The sequence below is a fragment of the Nyctereutes procyonoides genome, unplaced genomic scaffold (assembly GCF_905146905.1).
Source record: "Nyctereutes procyonoides isolate TBG_1078 unplaced genomic scaffold, NYPRO_anot_genome, whole genome shotgun sequence".
In the NCBI taxonomy this organism is placed as follows: Eukaryota; Metazoa; Chordata; class Mammalia; order Carnivora; family Canidae; genus Nyctereutes; species Nyctereutes procyonoides.
The window spans coordinates 18,131,228-18,157,301 of NW_026575155.1; the positions used below are offsets into that span (position 1 = coordinate 18,131,228).

A 26,074-nucleotide genomic window follows, 5' to 3' on the forward strand; every position below is an offset into this window, starting at 1 on the left:
CGACACACACACACGGTGCTGTTCTCGGTACAGACCGCGCGGGGGGCGGGCAGGGCAGGGGTTCGCTCTCATTTTTCTATTCCACCCTAAACGGGATCTCCATCGGGAATGAGAACAGTTAAACCCAGACCGAGAGCGTGAAGCCCGTTTAGACAGGATCGGCCCTGGGCGAAAGCCCGAGGGTGGACGCTCTGGTGACAGCAGCAGACACCGGGTGAGGCGCGGGGTCGCCGGCGGGTCCACCCGTGGAGCTGCGCTGCCGCCGAGGGCTGGGAGCAGGGCCCTGCGCTGTTCCCCACTGGACACTGGACACTGGACAAGCAGCTCCAAGCCAAGCTTGAGGCCGGGGAGCAGTGATTTCACGAGGCTTGACTCCCACGCAGACCACGGACGCACAGCCAGAGCGGTCTTGCTTCTTTTTTCTCTGAAAGTTTTAAGACTTTAGTTACTTTCCAGACTTGTTTGCTTCAGAGAGCGCCCGGGGCAGCGTGTCCAGCTGAGTCCGCTCTGAGCCGCAGCCCCCTGGGGCTGGAGCCCGGGGCCGAGGGACATCAGGAGTGGGAGGCTGACCCCGCCGCCCCCGGGGGTCAAGGCGGGGGGACCAGTCCCTGGGGGGCCCGGACAGACGGCGCGGCCTGGCCCGACCCCGGGGTCAAGGCTGCGGCCGGCGCCCACTCCGCCCGGAAGCGCGTCCCCAGGGAGGAGAGGCCCCGCCCCGCCCCCCCGCGCGGCCGCAGCGCGGTCCAGGGGTCACACGGGGGCGGCGCCCGGGGAACCGGAGCTCGGCCCCCGCCACCGCCCACCGAGGGGCCCTCCGCGCGGCCCGCGAGCTCCCTGGCGCCGACCGGCAGCTCCGGGGGACCCGACCGGGGACACCACCGCCCAAGGGCCCCGCAGTCCGCGCCGGGGAAGCCGCCCTCCGCGCCCGCGCCCGCAGCAGCGACGCCCTCTTCAAATCCGACCAATTACAGAGGGCTCCGAGGCCTCCGCGCCCCGCCATTGGCCCCGCTGGGAGGCGGGGCCTTCATCCCGCCAATGGGAGGCCAGCGGCCGGCAGGGGCGGAGTCCCGTGTGGGCCGCCCCGCCCCGACTGCGCGTGCGCGAGGGCAGGACCACGGCGCCCCTGATTGGCTGCGGGGCGGACGGCGCACGCAGGGGGCGGAGCCGGGCTCACGTCTGCGTGACAGTTGTCGCGGGGGGAGGGCGAGCCCGGACTAGGGGGAGGGAGTGTAAATAGAGCGGAGGGCGGCGGCGTGTGGACCCCGTGCCCTCTCGGGGGGCCCGCGGGAAACCCCGGAGGGAGATGGACGAAGATGAGCAAGAGCAGCGGCGCAGAAAGGTGGAGGCCGGGAGAGCGAAGGTAAACGGCGGCGCCTCCTCCTGCTCCTCCTCCCGCTGTCCCAGCGCGGGTTCCCAAGGGCAGGTCCCGGCGACGGCTGCTGGCTGTCCCCTGCGAGGAGCGATGCGGTGCGCCGGGGACCGCCGCCAAGGCCTTGCCCTTCCCGCCGACTCGGCTGGAAGCCGCCTCCTGACCGCCGCCATCTTGAATCCGCCGCCCTCTGCCCGGCCCCGCCCCCGTGGCGGCCGCAGCCAATCACCGGCTGGGGACGTGCGTGGGGGGTGGGGCTCCCGCGCGTGGAGGCCGGGCGCGGGGCATGCCGGGACTCGCGGGGCTGCGTCTGTGCGCGGGGCGGGGCAATGCTAGGCGGGTGGGGGCGTGGCCTGGGGCGTGGCCTCACGAGCCGCCCCGCCCCCCGCTAGCGCCGCGGCCTCCTCCTACTGGACACTACCTGCAGATTTTTGCTGTACCTGGAATTATGCAGCTTTTTTTTTTTTTTTTTTGACGTCAGGAAGTCTTGGAGTGTCGGTGCGGGGGCACCTGAAGTGTTGACATTGCACGGGGCCTGCCGCTTCCCCTTCTCTGGGGCCCAGGTGAGGGGGGGGCCCTGCTGCAGCGGCCCCCGGGCTGGCCTTCCTGGCGGGGCCCCACCCCTGACCGAGGCGCCTGTGGGTGCCCTGGGAGCTGCTGCAGGCGGCAGGTGGCAGGCCCTGCGGGGCAGGGCTGAGCGCGGGGTCGGTGTCACCTGTTGGCAGGTAGAGCCGCGTGAAGGTGCTGTGTTGGGGTTGGCAGTGGCCGGACACTGGGGTTTGACACAGACCGGGTCACCGGAGATGCTCTGCAGGAGCATCCTTTGAAGGAGCCCATCGCAGCGCGCCGTGGCCTGGCAGCAGCGTCTCGTGGCGACAGGCAGGGGACAGGGTGGCCTTGTGCAGCCTTCGTGCGAAGAAGAGACCTGGACTGGGGTTCAAAGAGGGAGGTGGTGGCTGGCAGGTGCCCAGCACCGACACGGGCCGGAGATGAAGAGGAGCTGGAGTTGAATACTTGGCATGTGTTCCCCCTCCCCGCCCCCACCTGCAGTAAAGGTGCATGGAGGGGTGACAAGGAAGGGTCACCTTGTTGCAAGATGAAACCGGGCATCTCTTGTTGGGAGGCCCCAGGCCAGAGTCGGGCATGACCATGTGGGAGGGAACCCGGGCACGGGCTTGACGGGGAACGTGGGGCTGGCTTGGAAGGCAGGCTCTGTCCCGCAGACACGGATTTTCTCGCTGAAGTGGCCTTAGGTGGTTTTCCTGTCTATGAAAGTGAGCACTTCTGTTACATTTGCACAAGCGGTCCTTAGATGCGTTTGCTTTTATGAGCACGGTTGTCATTTGAAGGAGCCGACGTCCCCTCGTGACCAGCCGATGTTCGATCTCCTATGTTTGAGTAAGGTCTTAGTGGGAGACGGTGTGTGGACAGAGTCCAAAACCCTGTCAGTTTGAGGCGCTGAACGGAGCTGGGTTGTGTCTTCTGATGGGTGACATTCTGTGGAGGTCCCTGGTGCATTGGTGAGCTGTGTCATGAAAAATAGAACATCTGATTCCATAAAGGAGGATCTTAGATTGACCTGGCTTAATTAATTTTTTGCTATTTCTGTACCTTGCCTCAGATTCTATGGCTAGGAAGTTTTGGCTAGGCTATATATTTCCTCATTTGGGGGGAAATGGGGGCAAAAAGAGATTTAGTATTCACGTAGTTTTAAACCTTAGGCATGTCTTGATTAAGCTATCATTCTTTTGAATAGATGTATTTTTTTCAGTTGTATTTTTCTGAAAACTGCCAGGGGCTAGGAAAGCTATTTTGCCAATTGGCCGTATTGCTTTCTCTCGTCCGTATGTAGGCATAATTAACAGTCCTCGTTATGGGACTTCAGAGAGAATTCTGAACTTAAATGCTAGCATCGCAGGTATTAATGAAGGCAGAGTTTGTAGGACAGGGGTCTGTTGGTTGACGTGGGTCTGGCGAGGTTTGGCTGAGTACACTGAGCCAGCCCCAGAGCCTCATGTTCCCCACCAGCTCCTTGGCTTTGTGGTTCTGTTACTTTTTTCTTACTTATCTTTGCCTTTACTATTTCTCTACGTTTTTGCGCAGCTTGCTCACTTCCGACAGAGAAAAACAAAAGGTGACTGTGCGTATCCGAAGAAAAAGACGGCGAAGAGGAAGGGCCCGGCTGTCGATGCGCCTGTCCAGGAGGAGAGCCCGGTAGCCACCGAGGATGGTGGACTCCTGGGAAGAGGAGGGGACGTTTGCAGAGACACGTCGTGCAGCGACACCCCTGACGGAGCAGGAGCAGCACAGGTAGGTGTCCTCAGTGCTGTGCTTTAGCATTTTGCTTATCTTTTTTTTTTTTTAAAGATTTATTTTTATTTATTTATTTATTTATTTATTTATTTATTTATTTATTTATTTATGAGAGAGAGAGAGAGAGAGAGAGGGGCAGAGACAAAGGAGGAAGGAGAAGCAGGCTCCATGCCAGGAGCCTGACGTGGGACTCCATCCCGGGTCTCCAGGATCGCGCCCTGGGCCAAAGGCAGGCGCCAAACCGCTGCGCCCCCCAGGGATCCCCAGCATTTTGCTTATCTTCTAGTTGTGACCCGTGTGACTTTGATCTGCTTTTGCCCATTAAAGGTGGGAAAAGAATTTGACTTTACAAAAAGGGAATATATTTTTGTGTTTTCACTCCGACTGATTTGATCTTCTATGATTTTGGGATTTTGATTGACTGAAGACAAGTGTCAGTGTAGGTTCTTGCTTGGAAATTTTATCAGTGTGGGTGTGGCTGTACGTGTCAGCCCCTTTCACAGGCTTGTCTTTGCACACTGAAGCCATAATATTCCTTCGCCTGCTTATCGTTCTTTGCTCTTTACCTTCTCTCTGAGTGGAATGAAGAGGGAATGAGTGCAGGTGTTGCACAAATGGTGTCTTGCTGGATGAGGCACCACCATCCTCTGCTTGAGGCCCCGTGAGCTGCAGGGGCAGGTGTGGCCGACTAGTGGATGTGGGTATTGAGGGCGCTGAGCCCGCTGGCCTCCTGATGGCCTAGAGTGGGATCTCGAGGGCTTGCTGTGTACACGGAGCAGGAGCAGCTTTAGGTGTTGGCTAGAATGAGCTGGAATACGGGTGGCTGGAGGCAGAATTTGACGAAAAATCATCATGTATCTGTTCTGCTTGACTGGAGAAGTGGAATCATTGCCAGCAGTTAAATTTATGATACTTTACCACATCTGGATTTTTTTACTTTTTTTGAAAATTTGGATGACTTAGCTGTTGTCCTCCCTCATCTGGGGAGCATCTGGCCAGCCGATCCCATCTCACTCCTTCTCCCCCTGCAGGCCAGAGGGTCACCGTCATCCTCTGTGCTTGTCTTGGGTAGAGCAGCAGTTCTCAGCAGCCGTCTCCGTCGCAGCTGTGCCAGTGAACGAAAGCTATGTTACTCTTCTCTGTATGTTTTCTCCTAGGCTCCTTTTTTTTTTTTTTAAGATTTTATTTATTTATTTATTCATGAGAGACACAGAGAGAGAGAGAGGGGCAGAGACACAGGCAGAGGGAGAAGCAGGCTCCATGCAGGGAGCCTGATGGAGGACTCGATCCCAGGACTCGGGGTGACGCCCTGGGCTGAAGGCAGATGCTCAGCCACTGAGCCGCCCAGGCGTCCCTCTCCTAGGCATCTTGAGGAGGAAACCTCCTGATTTATGATTAAGTTATTCATTTTATTTTTACTCTCAAGTCAGAGAAATCTTTTTATATTAAATTAAATCTTCTACATGTTTTAGTTTTTCACTTTGAAATAATGTCTGGCTTAACAAAAAAATTGCAAAAATTACCACAGGGTTTGTAGATACCTTCCACTTAGGCTCTTGAAATATTACTATCTTGTGTTATCGGTATGGTATCATAAGGTTTCATTTGACACTGAAACAGTATCATGAGCTAATTGATGGAGCTTATTTAAATCTTCTCTACTGTCCCACTACTGCCCTTTCACCCGTCCAAGGTTCTGTATTATATTTCAGCGCCCTGCCACCTCAGTCTACTCTATTCTGGGTTAGTTTCTCAGTCTTTTTTTTTTTTTTCTTCTTTTTTTTTTTTTAAAGTTCTCAGTCTTAACTTGTCTTTTTAAGTTGGGCATCTTTGAAGAGGCCTTGCTGGTTTTTTTTTTTTTTTTTCTTAAGATTTCATTTATTTTTGAGACAGAGAGCACAGGAAGGGGGCGGGGCAGAGGCAGAGGGAGAAGCAGACTCCTCACTGAGTGGGGAGCCCGAGGCGGGACTTGATCCCAGGACCCTGAGATCATGGCCTGAGCCAGAGGCAGATGCTCAACCATTGAGCCACTCAAGCATCTCTCTGTTGCATTTTAAGACTAAGAAAATAATCCTCCTTGGCTGGATGCTCTGCCCTCAGGGCCACTGAGGCTGCAGCCTCCCCACGTAGCCCTACATGGAGGCCCCACCCTGACCCCTGGGCAGACACTCTTGCTGAGCTTGAGGAAAGGACCCCATCTTCTGAAACTGAGGAGGAAACAGCCTGGCCTGCCGGGCCTGGCAGCCCCTGATGGCCTCTGGCCCCCATATCACTGTGAGGGTCATTCTTCCCTTTTGTGGAACGATAACACGTGGTCGTGTTTGTAGAATCTCAGAAGTCTGAAAGATCTTACTCCAGCCTGCCTGCCTGTTTCCTGGGATGCAGACTGGCAGTGTCTGCCGGTATCAGCTCCACTTCACTTCCCTTTCTGGCCGTGGCTGGTGACTGGCTGACTCCCCTAGGGATCTCTGAGCCAGCAGTCGCGGCCACGCCCGTGGCTTCTCTGCAGAATGCACATGCTCCGTTTTTGCAGAGAATTCCAAATCTTCAAGTTCTGGGCCCTCTTTGCTAGCAGTTCTTCAGAGTTCCTCCCCTCCGTCTTACCGTGAGCTGGAAGGAGTAGCAGGCCACCCCTGCTCAGCTGAATATCCTGCGTCTTTGCTCGCAAGTTCCGCCTCCCACTGAGCACAGTGCAGCGAAGCTCTTGGCCACGTGCGTCCACCGGTCACCTTTGCTCCAGCCTCCCAACGGCACGTTTTCCAATCCTCTCGGAGGCCTCGCTGGAAGGGCCTGTGGCACCTGCATCTCTGCCAGCGGCCCCTGCCCATCACCCGGTTCCAGAGCTGCTTGCTCATGTGGAGGTGTCTCTGACAGCAGCACCCCCACCTGCTTCCCGGGTGCGTCTTGGTCAGCTTGGCCCTGTGATGAAATACTGCAGGCTGGAGGCTCACACAGCAGGTGCTTGTCCTCTCATGGTCCGGAGGCTGGACATTGACATCAGGTGTGGGCAGGGCTGATTCTCCTGTGGCCGCTGTTCTCCACGTGTCCCGACCTTCCTGTTACAGGGACACCAGGCCCCACCCTGTGAGTTCATTTAACCTTAATCCCCTCCTCAGAGGCTGGAATCTGGGGGACACCAGTCAGTCCGTAACGGGGGGTGGGGGGGGAGGATGTGATAAATCTGAAGGTCATATTGAGAGAAAGGCTGTGGAAGGCTGATTGGCGCCGTGGCGAGTGGCGTGCTCGGACCTTCACGGGCTCAGAGTAGGAGAGAAATACTTGACCTTTGTCTTTTAAAGGACAGAACATGTTGCCTGAGGATCAGAGTCAGCTTGAAAGTCAGAGGCTCAGGCTAGAGTCCACACTGGAGGAGCATCCGAGCCAGGACGACGTCGTGGAGAGACGGGTCGGGGTGGAGGAGCTTCTGGCTCGCGGGGCTCTGTGCCCTGGCGTTCCCCGCCAGCAGGGTCACTGTTAGTCAGGGTCACTGTTAGTCGGCTAACGTCTTGCCTGTTTCAAGGGAAGTGTCACGTTTGTCATAAAGTTCTAAGGCGAGGCGTTTGCTCCTACCTCCTACCTCGTGGATTCGTCGTTTTCAGGTGCTGAGCTGGTGCCTTTCCCTCCCAGGCTGGGGAGTGAGTGATCTTCCCGCCTGGGTGAGGGCGGCGTCCGCGGGGTGGGCGGTCGGGAGAGCGGCCTCACGCTGCCCGGGGCGGGTCGTGGTGCCCGGGGCGTCCTGGCGTGAGCGAGACCGCTGGGAGGGGCCCTCCGCCCGCGGACCTCTGCCTGTGCTTCAGTCCATTTGTAGTGGAGACGCTGAGTGCTGCGACCTAGTTTTCCATACATGGGGCAGCTCGGTTAGTCTGCATTATCTCAGCTGGTTGAGGGGCTTGGGGGAGCAACGGTGCGGGAGGGGGTGTGCGAGGGATCTGCTGTCCTGCAATGACCACAGCAAAGCATTTTGTTTTTTTATTTATAACTTATTATAAGTACTACTTCCCTACTTCAAGCCAGGATTTACACCCAGAAGCTGATGAAATGTGTGGGCTTCTCTAGAAAGATGTGCGTGCTCATTCAGGCAAAATCTTGCTTACAGGGGTGTCTGGGAGGCTCAGTCGGTTCAGAGTCTGACTCTTGACCTCAGCTCGGGTCTGGATTTTAGGGTTGTGAGTTCAAGTTCTGTGTTGGGCCCCACACACAGTGGAACGCACTTAAATTTTTTTCTTTCTTTCTTTCTTTCTTTCTTTCTTTCTTTCTTTCTTTCTTTCTTTCTTTCTTTCTTTCTTTCTTTCTTTCTTTCCTTTCTTTCCTTTCTTTCCTTTCTTTCCTTCCTTTCTTTCTTTCTTTTTTTCATCCCACATGTGTTGTCTGTGAACGTGTTGGTCTTTCCTCTGCCGGCGGTCCTGCCTAGCTGACTGTCGGCTGCAGAGCTTCTCTGCAGTCTGGTGGCTACGGATGAGGGAGAGAGAACCTTCTCCGTGTCTGCTGGCTCTTCATGTGGTGGGCAGTGGTCAGGCTGCCATCAAAAGCTGTTTTTTTATAGAGTTGTTACTGTAATGAGCTGATGGTAATCATAAGACAAAAATGTAAAATCACCATGTGTTATTCCTTTTTTTAACAAATATTTTTATTTATTTATTTATTCATGAGAAACAGAGAGACAGAGAGGCAGAGACACAGGCAGAGAGAGAAGCAGGCTGCATGCAGGGAGCCTGATGTGGGACTCGATTCCAGGACCCCAGGATCACGCCCTGGGCTGAAGGCAGATGCTCAACCGCTGGGCCACCGGGGCTGTCCATCATGTGTTATTCCTACTGGGTTCTCAGAGGCGTCTGTTCTAAGGTTTCCAAAGGCTGGAGTTCCACACACAGCAGTGAATTCCTGTGATCTGTACATCCCTCCCCCTTTCCTTCGTGATGTGGTTGTTAGGACAATCTGCTGTTTATCCCAGAGAATTGACCACAGTTTGGATTTTGTTGTTTGCATCCCTGTGGGTTGTTGGGAAGCTTCCTCTGACACCCTGGCCCTTCTGCTGTAGTTTCTGTAAACTGCCACTTCCGTCTAGAGTAGAGGCTTGGTCAGATTATGGTGGTGGTTTTTTCAGAATTAATTAATTAATTTCCCCTTCAGAATTTTATTTACATTCAAGTTAACGTACCGTGTACTGTTATTCTCAGGGGTAGAGGTCGGTGATTGATCCACCGTGTACTGCGTGTACAGTCCCCATGCAGGGACTCGATCCCAGGTCTCCGGGATCACACCCTGGGCTGAAGGCGGCGCTAAACCGCCAAGCCACCCGGGCTGCCCCAATACCAACATTTCTTTGTACTTATTTTTGTCCTTTAGATATTTTCCACAGTCATATTAAAGTCACTTGAAATAGTTCTGCTCTGTATGACTAAGCTGGTAACTTAATATATTTATATTTATTTGTTTTATTATCTCTATGTGTTAGGGATTTTCATTTGTTTTGATTTTGTTTTACAATTATGTAAAATGTCAACATGGTTCTAAAATTAAATCTATAAAGTCAAAGCATATTCAGATAATTTGACTATGCCTTTCCCTTATGTACTATTTCTTTTCTTTCTAGTTAACTATTTAGTTTTTTGTTTATTGTTACATTTCTTTCTTTTTCTATGTTTCAAAAAATATTAGAGAGTGAGCCTGAGTGTGTTAAGTATGAGCTGGGGGGAGAGGGAGAAGGAGAAGCAGGCTCCCCATTGAGCAGGGAGCCAGATGCTGGCTTCATCCCAGGATCCTGGGACCATGACCTGAGCCAAAGGGAGACCCATAACTGATTGAGCCACCCGGGGGCCCCTATTGTTATGATCCTAAAAATGAAAGTAAATATGTGCATATATTCTTTAGCATTTATTTGCTTTTAGTAGCAGGATATGTTACATACTTTTCTGTATCCTGCTTTTTTCCACGTGTGGTATCATGGAAATCACAGCAGTTTAAGCATCGGACTCTTGATCTCAGCCCAGGTCTTGATCTCAGGATCCTGGGTTCAAGCCCCATGTTGGGCTCCATGCTGGGTGTGGAATGAACGAATGAATGAACAAATATCTTAAAAAAATGAAAGTGATCTTTTATGTTAACCAATTTATCTGCCAATTCCAGGGCTTTTGTGTGTTGGTATAGACCCTATTTTTCATCGTGTTATCGTTTTTCCTGAAGAACTTCCTTTCAACAGTTTTTTGGGTAGCGCAGGTCTGCTGATGAATTTTCTAGGCTTTTCTTTTTTTGTCTGCAAATGACTTTGTTGTGGGACGCCTGGGGGGCTCAGTGGTTGAGCGTCTGCCTTCTGCTCAGGGCGTGATCCTGGGGTCCCGGGATCGAGTCCCACATGGGGCTCCCCACGGGGAGCCTGCTTCTCCCTCTGCCTGTGTCTCTGCCTCTCTCTGTCTCATGAATAAATAAGACAAATCATAGATTTATCTCAAGTTACTTTTTGTGTATTGAGTACCTTGACTTTTAGAACTACAGTCTTGTTGATTTTTGAAAATTTTTTAAGTTTTTTTTATTTAAGTAATCTCTATACCCAATGTGGTGTTTGAACTCCTGACTCTGAGATGAAGAGTCATATGCCTTACCAACTGACCTGGCCAGATACCCCTGATATTTTAACTTTAATAAATGGAATAATCTCAAGTATGCCTGTCTTGAGTTTGTATCTTTATATCAAGTGTCTTATTTATGAGGTTCATCCATGTTAAGAGCTATAGTTTATTCATCTTCGTTGGTGTGTCGTAGTCTGTTGTATGAATGTACCTCCATCTGTTTGCTCCACTGTTACTTGGCATTTGCTCTGTACATTCTCACATAGGTCTCTTGGTGTACATGTGCACATGTTTTTATTGAGGCTGTAATTATTTAATTATTGGATCAGTGTACACGTATGTTTTCAACATGCACATGTTGAATCATGTAAAACAGTTGTTTCTATTTTTAGTAGTGATGTGTAAGGATCACTTGTCCCATAACATCTGTGATTGATATTGACAGCCTTTTTTTTTTTTTTTTCCTTCTGTATTAGCAGTTTGGGTGGATGTAGAGTGGAGTGGTTTTCTTTTTTTAAGATTTTATTTATTAGAGAGAGAGAGAGAGAGAGCGTGCAAGGTGGGGGCAAAGCATAGGGAGAGGGACAAGCAGACTCAGTGCAGAGCCTGGAGCCTGATGTGGAGCTCAGTCTTACAACCTTGAGATAATGGCCAGAGCTGAAATGAAGAGTTGGAGGCTTAACCAACTGAGCCACCCAGGCACCCCAAGTGGAGTGTATTAGAGTGTTGTGCAAGATTAGTCAAAGAAATTAGTGCTATTAACAGACTCAAAGAGAAAAGTTATATGATCATCTCAGTTGCTACAGAGAAGCATGTATTTTTGTGAGGAGGTGACCTGTACTTTAACCTCCTTGTCAGGATGGCCTTACCTGATGAGCTGAGGTCTCCTCTGCTCTGGAGGAGCCTGTGTAGGATGGTGAACTGAGGTTTTGTTTGTGGGAAAGCCTTTGATTACAGACTCTACTTATTTAAGAATTATCAGACTATTCACTAAGGCTTTTTCTCAGAATTCACTTTTTTATCTGATCTTCTAGTTGGCATTTTTTCATAGGAATGTTCTCTTCTTAGTGGTTGTGGCACCAGTATTGATGACCCTCTTCATTTTTTTTTAAAGATCTTATTTTTTTATTCATGAGAGACACATACAGAGAGAAGCAGAGACATAGGCAGAGGGAGAAGCAGGCTCCCTGCAAGGAGCTAGTGTGGGACCAGATCCTGGATCCTGGGATCACGACCTGAGCTGAAGGCAGACGTTCAACTGCTGAGCCACCCAGGCATCTCTCTTATTTTTTTTTCTAACATTTTAATGTATTTGTTCATGAGAGACAGAGAGAGAGAGAGAGAGAGAGAGAGGCAGAGACACAGGCAGAGGGAGAAGCAGGCTCAGTGCAGGGAGCCCGATGTGGGACTCGATCCCGGGACCCTGGGGTCATGCCCTGAGCCAAAGGCAGATACTCAACCGCTGAGCCCCCCAGACATCCCGACCTTCTTCATTTTTTTAAAGGTAATTGTGCCTTTATTAGTCTCACCACAAGTTAATATTTATTATTCTTATAAAAAAATTAACTCCAGGGGTACCTGGGTGGCTCAGTCGGTTTTGGCTCAGGTCATTATCTCATGGATTGTGGGATCAAGCCCTGTGGGTGTGCACTTGGTGTCTTTCAAATAAATGCATCTTTATTTATTTATTTTTTTTTAAAATAAATACATCCTTAAATTAGTGTTTATTCTTTTATGTATACATTTATGTTTAACTTATGCTCTTACTATATATAGTTTCTTATTTTAAATTATGTTGGGTTTTAATTTTGTTGTTTTTCTAACTTCTTGAGATAGGTACACAGATCAATTTCCAGCCTTTAAAATATACATACAGTCAAGCTTACTGGTTTTTCTCTGTGTGTGACTTTACCTTCATTCACAATTTTTCAAATTTTTATTATTTTTCAACAAGTTATTTTTAATTATAGACTTTTAAAAGTTTTCATGTGTATAGGTAAAGTACCATGTTAGGAGCGCCTGGCTGGCTCCGTCGGTAGGGGATGCAACTCTTGATCTTGGGGTTGTAAGTTTGAGCCCCACATTGGGTATAGAGATGACTTAAAAATCAATCGTGGGTGCCTGAGTGGCTCGGTTGGTTGTGTGTGACTTTGGCTCAGGTTGTGATCTTGGGGCCTGGAGTAATGATCTTCTGAAAAGTAAACTTCCAGGAAAGCGTTCACTGTTCCAAGTCCAGCACAGATCGCTTTGTGGCAGGACAGTCATGGGCACAAAGGTTTCCCTGCGCTGCAGCCGCATCTGTGTCAGCAGAGGATGGGCCCTTGTAGGGGCAGGACTAAAGGTGTCTTTGCTTTACTCTGCCCATGGGGAGCTTTTTAGAAGTTTCACTTTTATTTTTTTTAAAGGATTTTATTTATTTATTCATGAGAGACACGGAGAGAGGCAGAGACACAGGCAGAGGGAGAGGCAGGCTCCTCACAGGGAGCCTGAGGCTGGACTCGATCCCGGATCCCAGGATTACGACCTGAGCCGGAGGCAGACACTAAACTGCTGAGCCACCCGGGCGTCCCAAATAAACCGTGTAAGCTTTGTAAGCAGCTTTAGATTTGAGTTTCTTTAGGAGGTTATAAGCAGAGATAGAGTTGCAGAAGGACTTCATGGTAAATGTTCAGGATCTAGCCACCTTCCCTCACAATTTAAGTGGAGGATCTGAAAAGGCATTTTCCTTCCGTTCCTTCCTGGCAGTTAACTGAGAAATGGCAGAAAGCAGTATTTGACCTTCCAGTTATGTGTCAGGAACAAAGGAAGTACGGGTCATCTTGTAAAAGAACCATCCAGACCTTGCTCGGAGGTCAAGAATTTCAGAGGAAAATCACCTTCACAGAGACTTGTATTGAAGGTTTAAAACATAGGGCTGTAGGAGTTTTAGGGAGTATGGTTCCAGAGCCCTTCCGACTCCGATTCGTGTGGACTACCGCTATCTGTCATCTGGGTCCCCGGATGCTTTTACTTTCTGTTTAAGTTATTTCACAAGTAATTTGTAGGAGTAAGAATAAAACAATAAAGGGGCTCCTGGGTGGCTCAGTTGGTTAGGCCTCTGCCTTCAGCTCAGGTCATGATCCCGGGGTCCTGGGATCGAGTCCCACCTCGGGCTCCCTGCTCAGCTCGGAGTCTGCTTCTCCCTCTGCCCCTCCCCCTGCTTGTGTGCTCTCCTGCTCTCTTTCTCAAATAAACCTTAAAAAAAAAACTTTGTGTAAATGGATCAGACACGATACTGGTGTTTTTTATTCTTTCTCTTCCAACATCTTGCATCCTTGTGTTTTAGATGTATGCCCTGCTGAACAGCATGGGGTTGATTCTTTAGAGTTATCTGACAGTCTTTGTCTTTTTAGTGGGTAATGTCATCTCTGATGTGTTTGAGTTTACATTTTATTTAATTTAGGCTTTCTATGTGTTTTGTTTGCTTTTTTCTCTTTTTACAGTGGGGGTGGGGCTTTGGATTATTTTTTGTCGGGGCATTTCTTGTTTTTAATTCTCTTTTTAATCCTTTTTGAAGTGATAATATACTTCATTTCTATACCTTTATTTATTTATTTTAAAGATTTTACTTATTCATGAGAGACATACAGAGAGGCAGAGACAGGCAGAGGGAGAAGCAGGCTCCCTGTGGGGAGCCCGACACTGGACTCGATCCCGGGACCCTGGGTCACACCCTGGGCCGAGGCAGATGCTCCACCGCCGAGCCCCCCCTGGCGCCCCCCGTTTGGATTTTTTAAAGACACTGACACCATTTTGAACAACGAGAGGTTTCCCAGGCAGGACTTGAAGCTGCTTCTACTTTAAGTGTGACGGTACCTTTCCGTGAGCACACAGGTTTGAGCCCTGCCCGGTGTCGGGAGGCGCAGGCAGTTCTGTGGTGTGACCCCCGTGCGGCCCGGGCCGGGGACTGCACATCGTGCGGGCCCCTGTGGGCGCTGCCGAAGGTCGCGCTCCCCGCACACCTGTTACCCTCCTGGGGCGGCCTGCGGCAGGCCTCACGCAGGTGCTGCTGTGGCTCCGTGAGTGCGTGCGCCGCGGCCCGCGGGGCCCTTCCCGACGGTGCCAGCCTCGCGTCCGCTTGCTGTCCCGGCCGTACGCCTTGGCTAGGACTTCTTTTTAGGCCCGTTCCTCTGCTTGGGGGTTTCTGCGCCCCGGGGCAGCTGTACATTAGTAAACACGTGGCGAGGAGCCTGGGTCGTACCGTCTCGGGAGTGACGCCCCACGTCGCCTCTGCCGTGCCGTGGAGGCGGGTAGGCTCCCTGCCCTCCCCACACCCGGTGGCCTCGCTCTGGGCGGCGCGGCCGTGTCCTGTCCTGCCCACGGGCCTCCGGGACGCTGCCGTGTCGGATGTCGCGACTGGCCGCCCTCCGGGCCGCGCTGTGGGTTCTGGAGCGTGCACTGCTCGCACGTCCCGGTCGCCCCAGATGGCGTTCCAGTCCCCGGCCCTCCTGTCTGGCCCAGGCCGTGTCCCTCTCCCAAGAGCACGTAGAGTCATGTTTGTCACATTCTATCCAGCGATTCTGATGTTTGTAGCAAAAATGTCTTAAGATTGTGCCTTTTATGTTTAAAACTGGACATTCCTGTGGGGGAAAAGCCCCTTCATCTGAAGAAGGGCCCATGACGCTATTCAGTTGGCTCCAACGCTCTTCTTTGAACCGTCTGATTCCACAGTGGCCCTCAGAGGCGGGGGCACTTGCACGGACGTCCCCGCGGGCAGTGCCGAGTGCTTGCTGTGCAGGGAGCCGCGGGAGCCTCTGCAGGGGTGGCAACCCAGGCTTGGCATGGTCACGGAGGCTGGCAGGTCCCAGACGAGCTAGGGGAGGGGGGCATAGCCGTTCCAAGGGTGCAGGGCCCCCTGGTGCACGAGGCGGGTGCCAAGTCAGCAGGAGGGCCTGCCCCTGCAGGGATTTTCCCAAGGGCAGCAGATGCACTGAGTTTTTCAAGGGAGTGTGACAGGGTTGGATTTGTTTTCTGAATGCGTCATCTGGCCTCCAAGCAGTGACCTCACGTGAGGTTGAGTGACCATGGGGGCCAGTCAGCTGTGCTCATGGGAATGGAGGGATGTCAGGACTGGCCTTGGGCTATTGTGGGGTCACTGTGAGGGGAGCAGGCCGAGGAGGACTGTGAGGGCTTGGGGGTGCTGTTAACGAGGTACGTAGCGTTGGAGGAGTCCTGGTTTGGGCAGGAAAATTCAGTTTGGTTGGAGTCCGAGGTGCCTTGTCGACAAGCCCCAGAGAAAGGTCTGGGCTGTCACGTGGGGGAAGCTGGGAGGCCTCTGGCTGTTATAGCCTACTCTGGGGGGGAGGGGGGCAGGGAGCATGCTGGGGTGGGGGCAGGTGTGCTCCGAGCCAGGCGGGGGCGCTGGTTGGGGATGCATAGGGGAGACTGGGATGCTCATAGAGCACCTGTAGCTTTTCTTTTCCCTTTAGATTGTTGATGATAAAAATGTTCCCAGAGTTGGGATTTTTTTTGTTTTTAAAGTAAGCTTTGTGCCCAGTGCAGAGCCCAGCGTGGGGCATGAACACATGACACTGAGATCAAGAGGACACTCAGCCAGTTGAGCCACTCAGGCGCCCCCAGAGTTGGGAATATATATATATATATATTTTTTTTTAATTAAAGATTTTTATTTATTTATTCATGAGAGACACACACAGAGACAGACAGACAGACAGACACAGGCAGAGGGAGAAGCAGGCTCCACGCAGGGAGCCCGACGGAGTCCTGGGTCTCCAGGATCAGGCCCTGGGCTGAAGGTGGCGCTAAACCGCTGCGCCACCCGGGCTGCCCCCGAGGTGGGAATATTTAGACAGAAATGTTTTCTATGCCTCTTGATGTGTGTTGTCAAAAAGTTCATGAAAAGTTATACCAACTTATTCTGTCCTTGACAGCATTTGCTTGTTTCCCCATGACCTTGGTGACCTTGAGGATCCACATGATCACCAACTTTTGCTGATTGACTAGGTATAAAGTGATGTTTCAGATTTACATCTTCAGGTTCATTCAGCTTTTATTGGCACCCACCACTTCCAGGCATTTTGTGTGCGTTTCCCTTCTGTGGGTGCCCCTGCCCTCCTTTGACTGAGGGTCAGGCAGCCTGGGGACCTCCCCCTCCTGTCCGGCATCCACACCGCCGCCACTCTTTCTGGGGTTTTCCACTTTCCTCTAAGCCATTTAAACAGGCTGAATGTTTTTCGTAGTTATTTTGAGGTATAATTCACATATGTAAAATTTACCATCTTAGAGTATACGGATATCAAGGGCACTTAGTACGGCCACTTTGTCGTGCAGCCCTCGCAACTGTCTAGGCCCAGAACATCTTCACTGCCCGAGAAGGAACCCCGTGCCCATTAGCCGTCCTTCCCCACCCCCTCTCCTTCCAGCCCCTGGTGTCCCGGCCAGCGTTCTCTCCCTGTGGGCCTGCCTGTTCTGGACATTTCCTAGTCCTAGAACCACACAGTCTGTGCCTGGCTGCTTTCACTGAGCTTCATGTATTGAGGTTATTGCCGTCGTCCCGTGTGTCAGTTTGTCATTCCCTTTTACGGCTCAGTGATACCCTTTGGATGGCTTGGCCACATTTTGTTTATGCATTTCCCCTGTCTGCGAACACTTGGGTTGCTTCACCTTCTGGCAGCTGGGAGTCCTGCTGTGAGCACTGCTGGGCTCAGGTCTGTCCCAAGTGTCCTGACTGTCCCTTCCTTTTCTTTCTCCAGGACCGTGAACAAGACTGTAAGCTAGAGATTGCACAGCCAATGGGAAGACAGGAGGACGAGGCCGGTGCACAGCAGCAGGTGCCTGTGGAGCTTCGGCAGCCAGCGGGGATGCAGCAGGTGCAGCTGCAGACCCAGGTGACAGGGGCACTCGGGGGCGTGGCCGATCCCTATAATTGCACTGGTGGGTTTGGGGACCTGGCAGGGTTGCAGGTAGGACACAGTGGATGGATGTGCTGCAAACTTTGCTATATGGGAGCCTTTGAAAGGGCAGGGGGAGGGATGTGCGAGGACACCTGGGGCAGTGAGTCTGGCCAGGTGCCACTCAGCACAGCCGGCATTCCTCTGCTGCCGTTGAACTCGTTAACCACAGGCAGTGCCGTGTCCCCGAGGGGCCTCGACCAAGAGAAGCTGTGAGCGAGGCTGTGAGGAGCACCCGGTCCCCTGGTGGCTGCCACCTGCGGGAGCAGAGGGTGCTCTGGACATGCTCTTGTGGCGGGAGGGCTGCTGTGTGCCCTGCCCCTCCCTGTGGCCTCGCTGTCCTCAGTGGTCCCTGCTGGCCTCTTTGGAGACACGTGTCCTATTCCCGTATTTTTTTGCTTACTGCTCTCCTTTATTCATTTTATTTTTATGCTTTTTTGGGTGTCCCTTAAGTGCTAAGTTCCAGGCATGTTTTTCTGTTGTTTTGATTGGGAATAAGGTATGCTTCCTGGAACCCAGGCCTTCCTCCACTTTCCCCCAAGTCAGGGGAGGGAGAAACAGATGCCCCGTGTCTTAGCTAGACACAGAAATGTCTCCCCTGTGCCCTCTGCCCACCGTCCAGAGCGGCGAAGCGCTGCGCTCACTCTGCCTCTGGTCTGGAGCACAGGGTTCCTGATGGTGTCACTAGCTCAGCCACTGCTGGGCTCCGTCTGGCCTTACGATTTACCCTTGTGGGCAGTGACTGTCCAGAGCCACCTCTTGTTCGTATTCTGATTGTCATCCCGTGTTTCTTTTCTTTTCTTTTTTTTTTTAAAGATTTTATTTATTTATTCACGAGACAGAGACAGAGCGAGGCGAAGACACAGGCAGAGGGAAAGGCAGGCTCCATGCAGGGAGCCTGACATGGGACTTGATCCTGGGTCTCCAGGGTCATGCCCTGAGCTGAAGGCGGCGCTAAACCACTGAGCCACCCAGGGATCCCTCGTCCCGTGTTTCTGATGGGGATCTTGCAACATCGGGAATGGCTGCTCACCTGTCTCCAGCCAGGAGGCTCCTGTGGGCTGGGGTCTGCCTGGAGGGAGTTTGGGGGCCATCCTGCACAGCCACTGGCTTTGTGTGGCCCGTGTCCTCGAGGAGGAACCTGTGGCCCCTGCCATCTGCAGAGCCGTGGTTTAGGTGGAGGGAGAGCACATGTGGCTCAGAGGAGCTTCCGGATAGGATGGGGTGGGCAGTTCTAGGTGGGGGAGCTGCCAGGCTGTGCTGAGGCTGCCTCAGGCCCTGCGGGGAGCTGAGCTGGTGCCGTCCCTTGAGCACGAGGCAGACACGGACACGCCAGGCGTTGTGCTGGTGTCCGTGAGCCGAGCGCCCAGAAACGCCTCGCTCTCCCGCAGCCGGTGCCCTCCCTGGAGCTGGAGGCGCTGCGCCTGAGTCTGAGCAACATGCACACGGCTCAGCTGGAGCTGACGCAAGCCAACCTCCAGAAGGAGAAGGAGACGGCGCTGACGGAGCTGCGGGCCATGCTCAATGGCCGGCACGCCCAGGAGCTGGCCCTGCTGCGCAGCAGGCAGCAACAGGAGCTGGAGCTCACCAGGGAGCAGCACGCGCGGGAGCAAGACGAGATGCGGCTGCGGTGCAGCCAGGAAACCGGTACGGCCCTCACCAGGACCTGAGTGGGGCGCGGGCCCCTCCTGCTGCTCTGGCGGGGGGTGGGGGGCGGTGAGCCCGCCAGGGGCCGGTCCCAGGGAAGGGGTTCACACAGAGTCCCTGCCGGGCGGGAGGGCAGTGCACATCCTGTTCCGTGGGCCTCTGCTGTCCCCTTGCCTCCTGTCCAGTTCTCCGCTGGGCCTGTGTTAGTTTTTAAAATGGTCTCGTGTCGTCCGTGGTGATCTGCCTGTGTGCTGGAAGTTTCCGTGTCCGCCTGTTTGACGGGACTGTGTCTGTCTGAGCTTCGTCGACCGTCCCCGATGCTCCTGGACACGGACCCCCACGTCCCGCAGGCGCCTCACTCTGCTCCCTGTGGACGGCTTAGGCACCTTTTCCTAGACTGAGCTCTTTATTGACATCTGAGAGCTACTTTCACATTTTACTGGTGTTTTGGGTACGTTTTTTGTAGTCACTGCTTTGTGAACTTCAGTTGTAAACACTAGCTTGATTGCGCTGTAGTTCACGTACGTACGGTTCTCCCCTTGAAGTGTGCGTTTCCGAGTCTGCAGACGTCCCCACGTCTAAGGTTAGGACGTTCATCCCCCAGGAAGAAACCCGTGCCCGTGAGCAGTCTCCCCATTCCTCTGCTTATCTACCTATTTGTTGAGTTTTTCATTTGAAAAATGGAAGCAACGTGTGCAGCCCCGGATGTGTTGCAAGTCTTCCCTCCTGCGGGTCCCCCCGCAGCTGTCTGAGGGAGCCAGTCTTCTCGGGTTCCGGGGGTTCCGTCCCACGTTTTTCACGTAGATTTCAGCAAGTGTAAATAAGTAGTTTTATGTCCTCTTGTTTTTGCTCATGTTTTAAAATACAAAACTTGCTTCCTCTTAGGCCCCTCTGTGCCGTTTCCTCTGGGAACAGGGCCACAGAGGAGCCCACGCCCACCCTCTGCTCCATGAGGCTCTCCTGTGGGTTGGGCCCCCGCGACCTCCCCTCACAGGTGGTGTCTGGCCCTTTGCTGGGGCTCTGGGCTTGCTCAGGCCACCCTCGCCTGTACGCGTGGCATTGGCTGGCGCTGCTCCCCCGCAGCCCTTTCCTGAGGTCCCCGCGCCTCTGACCAGCATCTCCAGGCGTGTGCACACCCCTCTGTCCATGCCACGGCTTGCACACTGGTCCAGCCTCGCCCCTCTTCCGCGCCCCCAGCACCCGGCACCTCTCTTCTTGTGGTCCTTCCCTCGGGGTTTGGGGGCGGCTGGTCCTGGAACATCTGCCTGTCTGTGGTACGGCCTGTCTGTGGTACGTCGCCTGGAGTCTGGCACGGGGGGAGCCTGGACCATAGGCCCGGGGTGTGCGGGGCTGAGCCAGCGTCGGGCTGCAGGCTGCCGGGAGGGCTCTGTCCTCGGTCTGGGCAGGAATGTAATCCTGTAATCTGTAATTTAAATCACAGTGGGGTTCTTGTTTCCTCCTAGATGAGCCCCAAGCCCCGAGCCCCCGTTGTCCTGGGAGAGTCCTGGGGGCGCTGGCGCGTGCTCCGGGGAGCGGCCCCTGCACACGGCCCTACCTCCCGAGGCTCCGGCTGGGAAACTCGGAGACTGAGATCTGATCTGCTCTCCTGTCTGTCTTGCAGCCGAGCTGAAAGAGAAGCTGCAGTCAGAAATGGAGAGAAACGCCCGGGCCGTGGAGGTAGGGGTCGTTGTCAGGCCGCGGTCCCCTCCATCCCTCCAGCTTGCCCTTCCCCCCCCCTCCCCGGGCCCCCTTCACCTGATTCGGACAAAATCCAGTCAGAGCTTTCATCGAACATGCTGGTAGATGGTGTGTTGCCTTTTGCTTTTGAGGTCAAGCGTTCTCTGTACAGCGTGAACTTGTCAGCACAGCTCGTTTGGGGCCTTGCGTGTACTTGTTCTGTGACGCGAAGCACTTGCACCCTGAGTCTCGTTCCCAAGTGGCCCCCACGGCCCAGGCCTCCTGTGCTCCCACAGCAGGGGCCGCCCGGTGACTGAGTGACCTGTGTGGGGTGTGGGTCCCGGCACGGGGGAAGAGCTGTGGGGGCAGAGCCCTGTGCGGCCGACGCCGTGGTGGGCCCATGTGCTGTGCTGACCGTACCCGCTAGTCCTGGAGTCTCCTGGGGAGGGTTCTCGCTGAGGGTGTGACAAGCCTGGTCCTGGCGATGGGTCCCTTTGTCAAGGCTACATTTGTAGAAGGGCTGTTGGGGCCCGTGACAGCGGAGGACGGGGCTCGTGAGGTCGGGGGACGTTGGTGACAGTAGAGGGCGTATGTGACGTTGGGCACGTGGGTGTTTATGTCCTTGCTGCCCTGATCAGGCCGTTGGTGTTGGACGGCTGTTAGGGGCTTTGCTCCCGCTCCTCACCCTTCTAAGCTAGACAGTGGAGACTCCTTTCTTTTTTGTTTTGTTTTTTTATTTTTATTTTTTTTTAAAGATTTTATTTATTTATTCATAGAGACACACAGAGAGAGAGAGGCAGAGGCACAGGCAGAGGGAGAAGCAGGCTCCATGCAGAGAGCCTGATGTGGGACTCGATCCAGGGTCCCCAGGATCAAACCCCGGGCTGCAGGTGGCGCTAAACTGCTGTGCCACCGGGGCTGCCCTTGTTTTGTTTTTTTAAAGATTTTATTTATTTATTTGTGAGAGACCCAGGCACAGAGAGAGAGAGGCAGAGACCCAGGCAGAGGGAGAAGCAGGCTCCATGCAGGGACCCGAAGTGGGACTCGATCCTGGGACCTTGGGGTCACGACCTGAGCTGAAGGCAGATGCTCACCCGCTGAGCCACCCAGACATCCTGGGGACTCCTTTCTTAGGGCATTTATGGCCACACCATCCCTCGGCAGAGGTCAGGTGATGGCACAGCAGCACCCTGGGTCTTTCGTGGGGGACGGTGTGTGAATTGTTGAGCATGACCTCCGTCCACACTTTGTTTCTGGGCAGGGGGCCCTTGCTCTCTGCTCCTGTGTGTGGGTGGTGGGCACCATGCAGGTTCCTGTAGTGACCGTCTGGTCTGGGCGCCATGGCTGCTCACCAGGGTTTCCAACACTGTTCAGATTTTTTTTTTTCACAGTTTAAATTTTTTACCAGGGATGGTCCACTGTTAGTCCATAGTCTTTTTCTTTCCATACTTGATTTAGAGCCTGAAGCGAGACTGGGAATCGGAGAGAGGTTTATGCCTGGAAAACCTACGCAGAGAGTTGTCTGCAAAGCATCGGTCAGAGTTGGAGAATTTACAAGACCAGTTTAAGAGAGAATTGTCAGAACAGAAAGCTGAATTGGAGAAGATCTTTCAAGCCAAAAATCAGGCTGAATGTGAGTTTCAGGTTAAAATGAGCAGTTTTGAAGAGGGCCGTGAGTGTTGCTGCGGGACGCTGGAACCGAGGTCACGGGCTGTGCGCAGCCTGGGCTGGGCGGGTGTCCTCCGTGTCAGTGCCAGGGGCCGTGTGTGTCGCCCGGGTGTTGGTGACGGGTGCGGGCCAGCGGGGCCCTCGGGCTCAGCCTCGGGGTCTTCCCTCTTTGAACACAGACGTCTCAAGCTCCCTAACTTCTCCCGAAACCTTTGATTCAGAGACACTTGTCCATGTTTTGTTATTAAGATGCTACCAAAAAATAACACGACAGTTTGCCTTTCATACTGTCGCCCGTCACTTGGCGCCCCTGTGGCGGAGCGCCGGGTGCTGGGCACAGCGGGGCTGGGAGCGGCGCGCCCTGAGCGAGGTGTCTGCCGCCGTCCAGGTGCCCTGAGGACCCTGGAGGCCCAGCACGAAGAGGCCCTGAGGCAGTTGCGTGAAGACCTGCAGTCGGAGCGCTGCCAGTACGTGCAGGACTTGGAGCTGAGGCTCCGCGACCAGGAGGCGGAAAAGCAGCTGGAGGTGGGCGGGGACGTCTGGGCCCCAGCTCCTGGGGGGGTTAGAAGACCTGGTGGCGGTTCCCTGTACTGGTACTGCTACGACTGAAGTCCTGAACGCGCGGACTCCCGGTACTTAGTAGAAGAGGAAGGATAGAGTCTGTGGAGTTGACCCAGTGGTTCCGCGCAGCCGCACAACATCTGTGTCCTTTAGCAGCGCCCCCTGGGACCCAGGCTCCAGGCATTAGGAGTCTGAGGCCACGTTCTCAGCCGTGACCCTAAATAAACACAGGTCCTGAGAAGGCTCAGCCAGAAACACTTCCGCTGCTTCTGTATTCAGAACGCTCTCCCAGCGCAAGCCCACGTCCCATGGTGGGAGCTGCGGCCGGGTCTCAGGTAGCTGAGGGCTCCGTCCCCGGGACAGCAGTGCCCCAGGCCTAGGGCCGAGGGGTCAGACAGGAAGGGAACCAGAGGCGGGCTCCGTCCCTGCCCGCGCCCCATTGCAGAGGAGGCGATGTTGTGAGCGCCCAGGAGCAGCTTGTGCTTCCGTCCCGAGGCTTCCATCCACACCTGCGCTGCCGCCTTTCCTCCTCGCGTCCCCTCATGTCCCCTGCTGGTGGGAAAGGAACACGGAAGGACACCTTCTGTCCTGGCCCTGCGTGAGGCTGGTGGGGCTGTCCGTGACGTGGAGGCTGGCCGAGGGCTGCCGCAGGCCGGAGCTCCCAGGCCCCGTGTCCCCTCGGCCCTGCCCTCGTACCTCCCCACTGAGGGCCTTGGGGTGACGTGTGGCCTGACCCGAGCCCCCCGTGGCGATGGTGGTTGGTGCTCGCAGCTCCGGGTGCAGGGCAGGCCGATGCCCGAGAGGATGGGGGTTTAGGGCGACAGACAAGGTTTCCGTCCTTACTCAGTGAGGGGACAGCCGGGTAGAGTCAGGTAGAGGCGTCTTGCCAACGGTCGTAGTGTTTCTGTGCTGCTGCTGTGGCCGGCCCTCTCGTTTCACCTCGTGTGTCCCTGAAGCTGGGCTCCGAGCTCCCGCGGTGGTTCTCGGAGGCGTCTCACCCTGTCGCCTTCCCTTTCCAGTTAGAGAGCCTCCGAGCATCGTACGCGGAGCTGAAGGCTCAGTCGCAGGAAGAGATCCGGCGCCTCTGGTCGCAGCTCGAGTCTCCGAGACCCGACAGACAGGACGCGAGTGGTGAGGAGTTTCCCATTGAAAAAGCTATGTTTTTAGTCGTCGAAACCCCGAAGTCAGACTTGACGTCGCAGCAGGCACAGAAAGCGATTTTGTAGACTTCTCTGAAGCGTGTTTTCAGGGTGGAGACCTGAGGGCCTTGGTTTCACCCTGGAGCGGGTGACGGCTAGCGTCGTGTTTTCTCATGTTCCTATGAGGCAGTTTACGGGGTGAGGTCCTTGAAGCTTACGGTGGGGCTGGCGTTCACCGAGAAGCCGTGTCAGCGGGCGTTTGGCGGGTGCAGGTGCCTCGAGCTCCCCGGGGCCCCCAGGCCGACGCCTGAGTCTGTGGGGCCCAGCAGCTCGCCTGGCCCCTCCTGCAAGACCCTCTGCAAGTCCCCCTCGCCGGCCGCAAGGCCTCCAGCCGGGGAGTCGGGATGGAGCCTTTCCAGGCTGCTGGTCACCCTTGCCGGGCAGAGAGCAGGGTTAGGAGGAAGGGCTGGACACCCGGGCGGTGGCTGTGTGTGGCCGCGGGGGTGCAGCTCGCAGCTCCTGCGGGTGGACTAGCGGCGTGAGCGCCGGCACAGTGGGCTCCCGCGTGGGCCGTGGGGCAGCCCTGCCCTGGCCTCCAGGGTCCTTGCAGGGCTGTTTGCATGGAAACTTCTGGGTGGTGACCGGGTCATCCTGGCTGTGGTGTTTGAAAGCTAGTTATGAGTCCGTGTTACCCCCTGGCGGCATCCATCCCCTTGCTGCCCACAGTGACGGTGACCAGTTCTCTATAGGTCAGTGTGTGTTGTGCTGTCGTCATGCTGAGACGTCACAGGCTAGTGGCTTGAAGCCACCCCGGTTCTTAGCTGGCGGATGTCGACGTAGGTGGGAAGCCTGAGCTTCGTGTGGGCCCAGCAGCAGGGGCAGGGTTTTGGCGGCCTCCGCGTGGCTCCCGAGGCTCAGGCCCGTGGGCCGGGTCTTGTTCCTTGCCGGCCGTGGGTGGAGCCCTCAGGTGCTGGGCCGCCCGCCCACACCCCCAGTCTCCCTGACGCCCTCGGCCCCAGCCTGAGAGCGGTCTGCTTCCGGGGACGGGGGATCCGCTGAGGCCGCCGGCCACCAGCCTGTGGGAGCGAAGCGCAGGAGGGGCCCGCTGCACCTGCCCGGCCGGCCGGCGCTCTCTGGGGATGGCGCTTCTCGGTGTTCGTCTGACGGCGACCCTGTAACCCCTCCAGCCCGCACGCCTCACGGGGAAGAGCTGGAGCAGCGAGAGCGAGAGCGCGGCGTCCAGCAGCAGCGCCGGGGCCGGAGGGCCGAGCAGGAGTCCGAGCTGGGGCAGAGCCCTGAGGAGGCTGCGGAGCGTGGGCAGGAGGACCCGGTGCTGTGGGAGCAGCGGCTGCAGGACGCGACCGAAGAGCCCTCTCTGGAGTCCGGGGGAATCGGGTACGGGGAGTCCTTTTCATCTTAAATGTGTTTCCAGATGCGGGAACCTTGAGCTGACGAGACCTCGTCTTGTTAGTGACTTCATGCCAGGGACACGAGCCTCGTGCGAGAACCACAGCCTGTGTTTGGGCCCCGAGGCGAGGGAGCGTGGGGGTGGGAGCGCGGGGAGGCATGCGGGGGGGGGGGGCGGCGTGCGGCCTGGCCCTCCGCTCCCACACAAGGCTCCTCCACGGGGGAGGGGAGGCAGGGCCGGGCGCAGGGAGCGGGAGGGTCGGAGCTCCGGAGGGGAAAAAAGCGCGGGTGAGGAGGTGTTGAAACGCGTTTTCTCTCTTAGTCCGTCCAGCATGCGTGAAGGGGAGAGACGAGAGCAACGCGCTGGACCCAGCCTGCAGCCCGAGGTGAGCCTTCTTTCCAACCGAGGGGAGACGGGCACACGGGTGCCCCAGGTGCGGGCGGTGAGCGGACGGTGCTGTGCAGCAAGTCCACACCCGGGGCCTCAGAGCTGCGTTTTCGTGTGATGAGAACTTTCAAGATCTGCTCTTGTGGCAGCTTTCATACGTACGACACGGCGTTTCTAACCGCCATCAGCACGCTGTCGCGACACCCTGGGGCTCCTCCGCTCTGCACCTGGAAGTCCGCACCCTCCGACCGTCCCACCCGCCCTGTCCCCCTCTGCAGCCGCTAGTCTGTCGTCTGCATCTGTGAGCTCAGGTTCAAGATTCCACGCGCGAGGGCACGTGGTGTGTGTTTCCCTCTGACCGACTGACTCTGCTCCTCGTTCCACCCTCG

General features: G+C 55.1%; 1 protein-coding gene across 6 annotated transcripts in view; it reads left to right on the forward strand.

The window, feature by feature from the left end:
• The first annotated feature begins 1,196 nt into the window (after positions 1 to 1,196).
• Positions 1,197 to 26,074, forward strand: part of PCNT (pericentrin) — a 101,410-nt gene continuing 76,532 nt past the window's right edge. For all 6 annotated transcript variants that reach the window (XM_055313410.1, XM_055313415.1, XM_055313411.1 and 3 more), the window contains exons 1-10: positions 1,197 to 1,360; positions 3,473 to 3,679; positions 17,001 to 17,135; positions 18,590 to 18,845; positions 20,467 to 20,522; positions 21,981 to 22,155; positions 22,579 to 22,715; positions 23,771 to 23,882; positions 25,078 to 25,285; positions 25,620 to 25,683. In XM_055313410.1, coding sequence (XP_055169385.1) covers positions 1,304 to 1,360; positions 3,473 to 3,679; positions 17,001 to 17,135; positions 18,590 to 18,845; positions 20,467 to 20,522; positions 21,981 to 22,155; positions 22,579 to 22,715; positions 23,771 to 23,882; positions 25,078 to 25,285; positions 25,620 to 25,683 — 1,407 coding nt within the window. In that variant the 5' untranslated portion in view covers positions 1,197 to 1,303. The remainder of the gene's footprint in view (positions 1,361 to 3,472; positions 3,680 to 17,000; positions 17,136 to 18,589; positions 18,846 to 20,466; positions 20,523 to 21,980; positions 22,156 to 22,578; positions 22,716 to 23,770; positions 23,883 to 25,077; positions 25,286 to 25,619; positions 25,684 to 26,074) is intronic.